Source organism: Hetaerina americana, unplaced genomic scaffold (assembly GCF_022747635.1).
Source record: "Hetaerina americana unplaced genomic scaffold, ioHetAmer1.1.p SCAF_38, whole genome shotgun sequence".
Classification (NCBI taxonomy): Eukaryota; Metazoa; Arthropoda; class Insecta; order Odonata; family Calopterygidae; genus Hetaerina; species Hetaerina americana.
This window is the reverse complement of record NW_027286963.1, coordinates 1,132,400-1,146,746: the sequence shown is the minus strand read 5'-3', so window position 1 is coordinate 1,146,746 and position 14,347 is coordinate 1,132,400. Positions and strand designations below refer to the sequence as shown.

The following is a 14,347-nucleotide window of genomic DNA, read 5'->3' as shown; positions in this document are numbered from 1 at the left end:
AGCTTAGCTTTAGCTTATTTTAGCATAGATGATGAAGTCTATTAGTTTAAAAGGCTGGTTATTTTCAGCTACTCTTTTGCACAAGGTGAATAACAGATTTTGGACTGTTTCCTTGAGCATGAAGAGATTATTAGCATAGAAACATTTGAGGGATTGAATCAAGGGTGATGTCTGATAGATCTGTAGTCCAGTTTATAATGACTGTAACACACTGTTGATCCAATTGCTACACAGTTTCATCACCAAGCTAAAGGTAAGGCACATATGTATATATCCTTACACATTCACTGGTCTTAAATTACTTGAAAATTACATACAATGAGGAAAATTTGCTGATTTTTCCTTTTCTGAGAGAAACAACTGGATCATGGTCATGTGCTGAAGACATGATCATTATCGCAGTTGAAATCAGGCATTTTAGTTCGGACAAATCCACTACAATAATATGTTCTTCTGCATTGGTCGCTCAAAACATTATGAAAAATTCTTGTTCTGTACAATTTTTAATCTTTTCCATCTCACAGCTTCTCTACCGACACACAATGCAAACATTAAGAACAAAAATCTCAAAAAATGTTAACTCTTTTAATCATTTTCACCCATTAGATACACTACACAGGTGCCTGAAAAACACTGATTGCAATTTTTTACAAAAGAAATCAACTTCTGACAAGTCCTAATTACCTGCCTTAATACAGTTGAATTAAAATACGAAATTAAGTAAACCACCACTAGGAACGTCTATATAAATATATATGAGTGTGTGTATTATATATATATATATATATATATATATATATATATATATATATATATATATATATATATATATATATATATATATATATATATATATATATACACACACAAACACACACATATATACACTTGTATGCAAAAATATACATACATATATATATATATAGAAAATATATATACATATATATGTATATAAATAAATAAATACATATACATACATATATATATATATATATATATATTCACACATATATATGTTTATAAATATACATATTTATACACACATATATGTGTGTATATATAATATATATGAGCATTATAAAAATATTTTTTTTTCAATGAGTTATTGCTATTCAGAATGTCTTTAAGATGAAACTGCACAAGGGTGGGAAAAATGTACCGTCTGCATATTGTAAAATTATTAGACAACAAGAGGTAGATATTATCACTTATAATTAAATAAGTACTTCAAGAGGATTGATGCATGCATTATTTTCATTATTGTAGCAATAATGTTACAACGAGGAAATGAAATGTATTACTCACTCTATAATGCTAGATTCACACTGTATATATGTAGTAACACCACAAGTGAGAGCTAAGAGCAATCTGTAATGGTAATGTGCGCTGGAAGAAAATCTGTGCTTATCTTACCAAATGATGTTCCGCAAAATAAACAAATGTAACATAATCAAATATATATGCAGTAATTATAGTAAATAGTGTAGTTCAAATGGCCAGTCACATCAGCTGTATAAACTTAGAAAAAACTAACATAGACATGTAATTAGAGGTCATGTGTGGTAGAAATAGAGATTAGTATCATAATTTCAGGAAGTACAATGCGACTAATCATCAAAACAAATTGTACAAAGTACTCAGGATACAAGCTTTGAAGTTTTTACGGGATCCAAAAATATACTGTCAGATAACTATGACTGATTTGATGATGCAATCAATCTTTCATTTTACTCATAATTTGAAGTGATTGAGCACAGTAGTGTGTATATATATATATATATATATATATATATATATATATATATAATATATATATATATATAATACATAATATAGAAGCACAAAAAAAAGAAGAACACTCGCACGTTATTTCTTGATATTTCGACGGAAACAATCCGTCTTCCTCTGAAGCATATAGAAGTAATGACTGCTGGAATGGTTGAGGTGAGGGGTGCGAGAGAAAGTGAAGGGGGCCAGGGGAAGGGGAGAACGGGAGACGAAGGAGGGGTGAAAGGAATGGTTGGGGAGAGGAAAGGGAGAGGAAGGGGTGGAATTGACACAAAATCGGAAAATAGAACAACAAGCTCACCGCAACTATTGCAACATACGAGACTCATGTTTCAACATACTAAGTATTGATAAAGACCACGTAAGTCAAAACAAAGGCCACGTACACCAAAACTCATTCGGAAAAACACAGTGTCCACCCACCGATATGCTTCGCTTCCACAAAGTAACAATTTTAGGCCACTCCCATCAGTGAACGACATTGAGGCCCCGGATGCTGATAGGCCATACAGATGTAAATGAATGCCATTTGAAGAGTTTTTAATTCTATAGGGTTATCAGATGTGGGAAGGGACGCTAGGACGGAAACATTGTAACACTGGTTGAAAGGAGTATTATGATGGGAAGCATGTTTAGGGATGGGGAGACCCGCGGACGGGGAGGAGGGATTGCACGAGGCGAGGTGGTTATTAATCCTAATATTAAGTAGTGTGGAACATTGGCCTATGTAAAAGGACGGGCAGAGTTTACAGGTAAGAGATAAACAACATTGTTACTTTGTGGAAGCAAAGCATATCGGGGGGTGGACAATGTGTTTTTCCGAATGAGTTTTGGTGTACGTGGCCTTGGTTTTGACTTATGTGGTCTTTATCAATACTTAGTATGTTGAAACATGAGTCTCGTAAGTTGCAATAGTTGCGTGAGCATGTTGTTCTATTTTCCGATTTTGTGTCAATTCCACCCCTTCCCTCTCCCTTTCCTCTCCCCAACCATTCTTTCACCCCTCCTTCGCCTCCCGTTCTCCCCTTCCCCTGGCCCCCTTTCCTTTCTCTCGCACCCCTCACCTCAACAATTCCAGCAGTCATTACTTCTATATCTTCAGAGGAAGATGGATTGTTTCCATTGAAATATCAAGAAAATACATGCGAGTGTTCTTTTTTGTGTTTCTATATTGTGTGTTACTGTGTATTGTACTATTCGGCACTGTCAGTGTTACGTCTACGAAAGCATATATATATATGTATATATATATATATATATATATATATATATATATATATATATATATATATTTATTTATTTATTTATTTATTTATAGAAAATATATATACACACACACATACATATGTATACATATTTAATTGTAACTCGTAGCCAATCACTTCAAATTCACTATACATAGAGAGTGGAGGTGTCCAGTCCAAGGGTAGAGCATTGGACCACTGACCAGAGGGCACAGTATCTTTTCCTGAGCAAAGCTCTCTTGGTATCCTCAAACCTAAGGCCACCGGTGTGAGTTTCATACATTAGTGGGCTTAGTATTGAGTGAACTATACCTTCACCTATCAAAGTGACCATTGGGTGGACAATTGTCTTTCTGGTTTATCTGTGTGTGCGTGTGTATGTGTGCATATATATATATACATATATATATATATATATACATATATATATATATATATATATATATATATATATATATATATATATAACATACATACATATACATATATATATATATATACATACATATATACATATACTATATATACATATATATATATACATACATATATACATATATATATATATATATATACATACATATATACATATACTATATATACATATATATATATACATACATATATACATATATGTATATATATATATATATATATATATATATATATATATATATATTATATATATATATATATATATATATATATATATATATATATATATACACCCATACATACCCATATATACGTAAATACACACACACATGCTTTCATTAATTTTTATATGAAGACCAGTACAGTGGAAAAATCCCTACAAAAGCCAAATTTTCAGTCTTCACCCTCTCATTTCCCCCCCCCCCCACTTAAATATGAAAAGAAGGTTAAGATAAGAGAATGGAAATTCAAGGTTGAGCATTAAGTAGGCAGGAAGATATGAGCCAGAGTTACTCATTATCTCTGGCCTAAATTAATATCTATGTGGAAGATAAGTACATGCGGGAAAAATTATATCCAAAGTTTAGGTTTCAAGGTAATTCATATTAGTATTAAGTTCTATTTGGTATTGTGATTTCTAAGAAGCCATCATATGAAATTAAAGTTAAAAATTATGAAAAATGGTAAGAAAAATGAATAATAAAGCAGATTCGAACGTGATAATAATAAAAATGTACAGAATAATAAATTAAAGGTTAAAATTGAGAGAAGAATGGGGAACATAAGAGTTTAATGCTAGATGAGGCAGGGAAAAATGGAGGAGGGTGGATGAATTTTATAATTGGGCAATGCCATTGAGAGGATGAAAAAAAATGATAAAAAATTATATTATTTAGGGAAAAACATGTAGCGCTTAAATTCTTGTTTCTATCAATTACTGTCATCGGCAGAAAATAAATTTAATACAGCCTATTAACCTGAAAAATTGAATAAGATAGATGACACATGATTTTTCTCTTCATAATTTTTTGGAGTTAACATTCTTACATATTGTCTTGTACAGGCATTACTTTAATATTCATTCAACACAGGTATATCTCCACTCAATTCATCAATCGACCCACCTATTCATGACCACTTATTTCTTTGTTTCAATACCTGTCATTTTTTGTCCATGCATCTTGAAAGGACATAGAACTTCATTGAAATCATTATATTTTAATTACATCAATCTCAACTGCTTTTTCCTGGAATATAGAAAAAGAAGACATTTTCCTTTTCTTCGGAAAAAAAAGACTGCTTTGAAGAGAACAATTGTATCAAAGCACCATTATTTTAGCCTGGTCAACTTAAATGTAAAAAACATTTTTGGTAGACTTGTTTTGAATGAAAAAAACTCCTTCATTTAAATTATTTGCACACATTGACCACAGAGGTTAACAGTGTGTGAAAATGACTAATTTACAAATTTCTTTCAGGATAAAATTAAATCAGAATGCTTAATTCCTTCCTTGCAACAATTATCTATTGAAGGAGACAGATATCTTATAGACCAAAATAGACTTTTAATACTTATATTTATGAAGAAGGCATGGATTTCAAATCTATGTTAATCACCATGTTTCTTAGCTTAGTATTCTGCCGTTTCTGTACCTCCATATTTTCATTCACTGTTTCAAGTTTAAATAGCTTTAGCCAAGCAATGCTATCAAAACTCCGATGCATACAAGAAACAATGACCATATCCATTTTTCATCTCAGTGGGTACAGTTTATAAATTAAAACTAACGCACCAATGACTATGGACCAGTAAATTTATCAACACTGTGTTTTCGGATTCTTTTGTTACATGCGTACACTCCCAAACCTTCCTCCACCGCGGAACCCCACCCTCTCTCAATTTGCACAACATACTTCCCGGGCTTAGAATCTATACGATCAATCCTGAAAGACCTCTACCCTATCCTAAAAAATCATAATGCCACCGCCAACCTTTTTCCCAAATGCCCCTCAGTTACTTTCAAACGCCCCGCCAACCTATCCGATCTCCTCAAATCAACAAATCCACTCCTTAAATCCCCAACCCGTCCTAAAACCACTCCAACGCCATGCAATAAACCCAGATGTAAAACATGCCCTATTTTCAAAACCAAAATCCCATCCTTCTCCCACCCGCTTTTTAACTCTCTCCCACCAATTCCCTCCTCTACCTGCACTTCTAGCAATGTAGTGTACCTTCTGAAGTGCCAACTTTGCCCTGCCTATTATATTGGGCAAACCACCACACCCCTCAATATCAGAATCAACAACCACCGAGCCTCATGCAAAAACTCTTCCTTAATTGACATGCTCCCTATCCCCAAACACACCTCTGAACACAACACTCCCTTTGATAAATGCTATAGTGTATCCATCATAGCATCCCTCCCACCCTCTGATCCTCCTCTTAAACTGAAAACACTCGAGCAATCCTTCATCTGGCTTTTGGAGTCCTGGAACTGGCCAGGAATCAATATTAGGCACTAATTACCCTGCTCTAATTATATTTTCATCCCCCTTCCACCCCCATCACCTTCTACATTTTCCCCACCCTTCTAACGCTGCCCCTCCAAACCCGTCCCTTCGGAATTCCCTCCCCACCTTCCCCTTCCATCCATCGCTCCAGCCCTCGTATTCCCTTCAGTTCTGTCCCTCTCTTCCTTGATAAAGGTAGCAACGACCACTGAAAATTCGAAAAATAGTGAGTCTCTTTTTTTGTGTGTTTTTGTCTGTGTCCACTAGTGCTAAGTGTTATACATTATATATATATATACACACACACACACACATATATATATATATTTATGTATATTATATATATTTATTTATATATACACTTCTGCGTTACTTCGACGAAATCATCTGTATGTATATATATATATATATATATATATATATATATATATATATATATATATATATATATATATATATATATATACATACATATATATATATATAATACATTGGACAGCAACAAACAATATAAGAACATATAAAAAGAACACTCACACATTATTTAATGATCATTTTGACGGAATTCAGCTCCGTCTTTATCGGAAGAAACAGAAGTAAGAATGGGTGTTCTTTTTATGTTCTTGCATTGTATATATATATATATATATATATATATATATATATATATATATATATATATATATATATATATATATATATATATATATATATATATATATATATATATATATATATATATACATACATATATATGTGTGTATATTATACGAGGGTCATCCGGAAAGTAGTACCCGTTCGTGCCGCATGAAGTGCTGACGACGCGAGTAGCCGCTGGACGAGGTCAGATAGCTTCAGTGGCTTGTCTGCCTTCTCTGAGCCAAGTTGCGTGACGCTAGCATTGCCTGTGTTGTTTCTGTGATTGTTTACAATGTTTAAAAAAATTGAGAACGCCGCCAGTTGTGAAGTGAGGGCAGTGATTAAATTCCTCAATGCAAGAAACGTTCGCCCATGTGATATTCATCGCCAATTAAAGGAGGTGTATGGAGACAATGTAATGGACGAGTCGTCTGTTCGGCGGTGGTGTCGCAACTTCAACATGGGGAGGGGGAACACACACGACGATGAGCGTTCGGGGAGACCGTCTGTCATTACAGACCAACTGGTGAGCTCAGTTGACGAATTCGTGAGGAACGATCGGCGCGTCACAATTGATGACATCTGTGAGCATTTTCCCAATGTTTCTCGAACAATTGTTCATGAAATTGTTAAACACCATCTGCATTATGCAAAAATTTGTGCAAGATGGGTCCCTCGCGTATCTCAATGAGCTGGCGGCGAAGGACTATGCAGCAGGAATACAGAAACTTGTCACACGTTATGACAAATGCCTTAATTTGCTTGGAGATTATGTTGAGAAGTAGTTTAAAGTATCCTCTTTCAAATAAAATTTTTTATGTTTGTTAATATTTACTTTTGTGTCTTTATTTCACGAACGGGTACTACTTTCCGGATGACCCTCGTGTGTATATATATATATATATATATATATATATATATATATATATATATATATATATATATATATATATATATTTTTATTGAACTTCTGTTATCCCAAGGAAAACTCTTCATACCACAGACAACATCTCACTCTACAGTGCAAAATCTGTGGTCACCATATTCCCTGTCCCTTACTCCTTGAGGCATCTTGCTCACAGAATTTGAGTATGCGGAAGTGAAATGAGATGATGTGTTCCACCCCAATAGAATAGCCTATATATCCCATTACAATTGCTGATGTTAGTTTAACTGGTGCTTTTTTCCTTTGGAACTAATGCAAAATGAGTCACCAACTCTTGTATAGATGTAAACTAGACAGTCAGACATAAACGCTCAAGTTACTTTTGGCAACTGTGGGGTGGAAATGTTTCAGAAACATAGCCATGTCTTCAGAAAAACTGAGGTATTTGTCCAACCCCACCACCATTTTACTACCTTTGGACTCTTTTAAGAAGGAATTAATCGTACGACAGGGGTTGTCCTGGAAAAGCCAGGGCGAATGGGATCCCATTTTCATTGGGCGATCATGCCAAGAAAGTCATGCGATACCAGCAAAAGAAAACAAACCGAAGTAGACACATCATGAACATGTCAAAAAGACCAGTGGATTGCAATTGCTAAACTGGCTCTGTTTTGGCTAAAACTGCAGGGAAGGAGCCAACAAGACCTTTGATCACATGCCAATTCTCCTGGTTTGTTTCTCACAGTAACCACTCAAACAAACACTCGACAAGGAAAGGCACATCAAAGACTGTTGATAGAAGATGAGTTCGGAGTGAATGGAAAGAACACAGGAAACGACATGAGTTGAATCTTTCAAGCCTTTTGATGACACATGAGAATTAATAGTGAAGTCCACCTACTGTCCTTTCTGGCCTTGTAATAATTCACAGAAAAACCCACAATTATTTGATGCATTGATACTGAATGATAGGGAACAACAGAAAACAATGATGTAATTGGATTAAAGTTTATGAACAAATGTGGGGAGATTTGACAAAAAATGTATCTTACCTGACTGGTATTAGTTCCAATTTGTCTCCCCATAATGTCAACTGAATGAAACAGATTAATATGCACATGACCGGCAATCAAGTTTCAAACCCACTCAATTCAAAAGTGGTTGTTCTTCATGATGAATCTCCACAACACATGAGTCCATGCATTGACTTAAGTATGACAAGATTAATGTGACCCAAATAGTCATAAAAGTTTAAAACCCCAAGTACGCTTAGATTAAATATATATATTCAGGGTTTGCAGTAGAATGAGATTTGCAGAGAGTTTTGTCTTATGTCATAGATACTACCACAATAAAAACATGTAGGTACTGAAAACTGACACTCACAAATATTGCTCATGAACATTAAGCCTCTCCAGGGATTAATACAAACAATCAGTCCACACATGACCGGTAATTGTTAACAGGACAATAAAATCATTACCAGGGAAGGAAGCCATATTGACAGTGCATGAGAAATTGTTGGAAGTATCAGTTTTTAGTGTATTTATTTCTTATGATGTGGCCCCTGCCATGAGATGAAACTCCCCTTAAATCAATTGCAAGGGCTTTGATTTAAACATCAAACATTTCAAGTTATCTTAATGTTTCAAATTGCTAGAGTCACTGGAGTTAAATTTTTCCATTTAGTCTGTAGAGTTCTCATCTCATTATTGGTTTACAAACAATTCAGTTGACAACAAAGGTAACAATAAAAACAAAGGATGAAAATTTCCTCTTTGTTGCAATGCTTTGTCCTTAATGCCTGCCATGAGACAATGGTTTTAAATACCACCAAAGCAAGCATTTGCCACAAATTAAAGAGTTTTGCGAAAGCAGGAGTGTAATCAGTGATGTGTCTCTTCAGCAACACTGAAGCGTGAGTATATGCTTTGGAGCGAGAGTTCTCACCGTTTGCATGGGTCGCAAGAGTTTCATAATATCTGTCCCTCCTCACGAAGCCGTGGGAGATTTTTTTTTTCAATGCTGCATCACACTTTCCCGAGTGACTAACCGTGGGTCTTTCGTCTCTCTCCCTTCCCCCCCCCCCCCTTTCCTCTCTTCTTCCAGACTTCGAATGTCCGCCATGCAGTGCCTCGAGCACTGTTGGCTGAAGCGGTCGCCACCTCAGCCACCTTCCCCTCGCGCCGTCATCGTCGCCCCGGAAGAGTTAGACGTCACCAAAGACAACCTGCGCTCCTTCGTGGAGAGATGGAACGAGCACCCGGACTCTCCCTACGTGTTCGACACCGCCTGCCAATCCATCTGCCCCCTCTCCCCCAGTCCGTCCTCCTACCTCCTGCTCCCCTCACCCTCCCAGCACTCCCTTCGAGGCATGTCCCCCTCACCCTGCGGTTCCCTTTCCTCCTCCCCCGATTCAGTCCTCGAGGCAGAGACACACCTCCCTCCACCTCACGCCCCCAAGGCACCTCCTCCCGACGACCCCTACTACCACTACGCCTTCGACGGGAAGGGGATACAGCCGCCTCCGTGGTATATCGACCGCCTGCTCAACGAGAGGCGGGCCTCCGACAGCACCTGCATCGTCTCAAGAGGAAAGGGAGGGGAGTTGCCGAGGGTCAACCTGGTCGACGAGATCCGGAAGTTATCCGACAGACTCTTCCAGATGGCCTCGAGGCAACACGTTCCCACGCAGTCCCTCGAGGAAGACCGCAGCTCCAAGTCGGGTCAGTCAAATGGGAACAAGGAAGTCGCGGTGCCGGTGCCCTCAAGGGCCCAACCCGCCAAGGATGCGACGCCCAACGGCGATGCTTCCGTGGACATCCCCTGGAGGCGACGATCTACCTTCCTGGCCGGTCCCCTGGTCAAGAGTCCCCCGACGAACGGAACGACGAAAGAGACGGATGCCTCCAGGAGGCCCAAGTTCAAGATAACGCCCTTCGCGCGGGATGTACCACTGGCCCCGCCGTCCTCCGCATCCCAGGCACCATTCTGGTCCCCACATCGAGGACCGCCGCAACCACCCCCATCATCTCGCTGGGCGCCCCAGTCCCCTCCCGGCTCGGCCCAGTCCCATCAGGCAGCGCACCCCGGGAGCGAACAGCCTCGTCAAGGACCTTCACGTCCGATTCGCTGCCCCTCCTCCTCTTCCTCTTCTTCCTGCTCGAGTCACTCCGCCCCACACTCCCCAGTCAATGTCCCGAGGCAAATCCCACAGATGGCACAACCGGACCTGACCGAGGACCTCCTGGCCCATCTCCTCGCGAGACCCGAAGAGAGGGCCTCGGTCATCCACTCGAACAACGCTCCCACCATGAGGACCAGCACGGAAACTGCCTCCTCGACAACAAGATTGATACGCTCCGACGAGAGGAATCGAAAGGCTCTCTCCATGGAATGGTCGCAGGTCGAGATGACCATGGAGTCATTGGGACAGAGGACCATGAGGTCCCTTGCAAAGTACTTTGAATCCAAGCCTGACGAAGACGAGGTCCCTAAAGATCCTTTGGGACCAAATGAAAGGCAGAGGATAGCCAGGAATTTATCCCAATTGGGAGTTTAGGGGTCGGAGGAAAAAGGGAATTTGGGGCTGATTGGGGGTAGAGAGAGAGAAGAGAAAGATAGGGGTGGAATCCAGGGTTTTCCACTCGTATGTGGACGACGAGATTTGCAGGAGAGGTTGGGCCAGGGGTAACTCCTTTCCAGCTCTAAATGTTTTATACGCACAGGGCACACGTGCGCATAAGTAGATGGACATCGAAATGACCATGCGTGTATATGTGTGTGTAAGAATGTGTGTGTGTGAATAAAAAAGAGAGAATGAGGGTTTGATTCACGTTCAGGGTAATGTTGAAACTGGAATGAAACAAAAGACAAAAGAGATTCATCCCCTCCTCCTTCTTCCCTGTTCGTCTTAATCACTGCTCTCATATTCTTCTATCATTTGTGTGCAGTCAGAGGATGACCGCAACGCAAACACTGACCCACCGTTGGTTTGCGGAGGCACCAGTTGAGACAGCCCTTAGCAAGAAGAAGCTTAAGAGATATGTGATCAAGAAACGATGGATCAAGGCAGTGAACATGATAATAGCACTGAGGAGAATGGGGGCAAGGCTGGACCGTGGACTATGAGGACAGATACAATCAATGAGGACAAAATTCATGCGACAATCCAATCCAAAGTGTAAATATATAAATACATATTGTGTAAGTTGGTTTTTTTGGCAATGATTGTTGCCTGATAATCGATTCAAATACTTGAAAATACTGTACAAATGCTGTTAAATTGAGAAGACAAAAACCTGTAAATAAGAAATATTTCTTCATATATATATCAAGTTCTATTACATTAAAATATTTGAATGAGAACAGATATTATTACTTATAATGACTGGATAACAAACTTAAACGACGTACTTGGATTTAAACCTTTGTCCGAAAATGTCAATGGTGCCTTTGTGTTGTTTTGAAACTACCACCTCCACATTTTCCAAATCATTTACTGTTATAGATGTGAAAATTCAGAGAGTACATGAGAAATACATACAATCAACGGCCAAATGGATCTATCAACGTATCGGCAAAGCATTTAGCCTCTAATTAGAGCTCTATTCCAGGTGATAACTCCAGTTGAGAGGCTACATTTCACTGGAGCTGTGTGAGCCTTCAGGCATCTCTCATATATGGAACCAACATGTTTCTTTTTGATTTTAAGCCTTCGATTGTCGCACTTTTCTGGTGCACTAATCAGGATCCCAATAAACTCTTGGTTTATCATCAGATTTCCCATGGGGTGATCCACCTGAGTTGATGCAATGAGAGGGTTGAGCACTAATGCCTTGAGAACGTACTCTAACCTATGACCATCTGGATAAAAGATGAGCATGCTAGCCACCCGAACAATCAATTAGCCTTTTTGGGCAAGTCAAAGCGAATGATTTTCACACTCTGAAATCTTTGCATTGAAATGCACATCAGCAGAGGACTCCATTAAAAGTTACTGTTGCAGTATCTCCCGCAGTTTCTTTGGAATCCTTAACTGCAGTTTATTGCGATGGACATGAAGCATTTTGACCCATACATATATTCTCCAATACAGTTCCTAAAGGTTTATACCAACTATTTATTTAGTAAATCGTATGAAACATACATGACAGGTATTGAACTGTATCTGTGCCCTATCTTATTTTCCTCTTTTCCCCCACCATACCTAGAACTTGATTATTTAGCAGAAGAATCTTCAGGTTTCTGACCTGGGTTGTATTGTCGGTAAGTACCCATATTTTAACAGCTGTGTCCGCCTTCTTTTAAAGAGTGAGTCATATCAAAATCCAAAAAGATTTAATTCCACTATTAATGCTTCCTATGAATTTAACCCAACACAAACCACCCCCTTTCTACCAACAGTTTATTCCAGTGTGGGGTGTCAAGTTTTGTCTTGTCATGTGTAGCTAACAAGTGTCTAGGGGTGTCCAGTTTGTGTCCAATCATAACCCTACTGCAGATGACCAACTACCAGACAATAATAAAAATAATAAACAACTCTCTTATCTCCCTTATCATACTTAGAACTTCTGCATTTTTGTTCCTTTCGATCCATTTTATATTTTTTATTCTTCTTCAACCCTCATTTCAAAAGCATCCAATCTTTGCTTATTGAGGGAGTCATAAAATTGCAAAGAAGTCAAGTCTTAAAACAATAGATTTAGTCTAATAAATGTCTATAGCATCCTTATGGAGATGTACAGACTAACTCTGACTTAGAGTAAGCATATGAATTATCTTTAACAAGGCTATCCTTACAGACATGTTTCAATTGTCTCCTGTGATGTTGAACTTTTAATATAATATGAGTTTTAATAATTCAAAATTGTGAACACCATTTTTAAGTCATAATGTTAATTTAGAGGGTATGAAATATGGGATTCAAATCGGGTGACCACTTATAAGGGATTATAATGACACAATGTATTCATTATCACAATGAGAATAATGAAAAAAAGCACTGTAGGACTGAGATATCGATATCCATGTCTCCTTTGAGGACAATTGCCCCAATAAGATGATAAATTAATATAATTTCGACAAGTGAATTTACATATTCTTGGGCAACTCAAAAAATGTCTCAAGTATTCATGAGTGTGAATCTTAAAACACATGATATAACCACAATGTTATTATATTTTGGAAAGGTGAGTGACTTTGTAAGAAAAAAATGTTGTTCCAATGTTGTAACAAAGTAGGTTGTGATGGAAAATGACACTGTTTGTGTTTTTCTTATTTGATACAAATAGCAACTGAAGAAAATTAAAGTAATTGGGACATTTTATAGTGATTCTCAAATTTTTTTTTAAATATTAGTCGCATTATACAAAAGTGATTCTTCACACAATACCATTTTCATCACTTTTGTAATTATTATCATTATTATTAATAAAATTCACATGTGCTGATAGACAGTGTCAAGTGGCACAAAAGTCCCAAGTAATCACGAAAGATAATAGATAAAATCAGTCAGTAAGTACACCTAAAGGAAATTTCCAAACACAAATCTCTTTCACAAGGCAAGAAAATCCTTATCTCATTAACATCAATCAATCAGCAAGAAAAAAAAAGACAAATAAAAAAAAATTAAGCTTTTACATATAATACAATACACCATACATCAGTCAAATTATTACATTTAGTCCTTACATCTTCTCTCAAAAGTATTTACCGTGTTAGGAAAGGGCTCGAATAGTTTTGCAGGTAAGTTGTTCTAATCAACAATTGTTTTATTTAGAAAAGAAAACGTTTTTCATTTGTCCCTTAAGCCCGGAATTTTATCATGAATTTGTGGTCG

General features: G+C 37.5%; 1 protein-coding gene across 2 annotated transcripts in view; it reads left to right on the top strand.

The window, feature by feature from the left end:
- Nucleotides 1–11,563, top strand: part of LOC139691566 (uncharacterized) — a 144,875-nt gene extending 133,312 nt beyond the window's left edge. For both annotated transcript variants that reach the window (XM_071589442.1, XM_071589441.1), the window contains one exon: nt 9,616–11,563. In XM_071589442.1, coding sequence (XP_071445543.1) covers nt 9,616–11,068 — 1,453 coding nt within the window. In that variant the 3' untranslated portion in view covers nt 11,069–11,563. The remainder of the gene's footprint in view (nt 1–9,615) is intronic.
- Nucleotides 11,564–14,347: the final 2,784 nt, after the last annotated feature.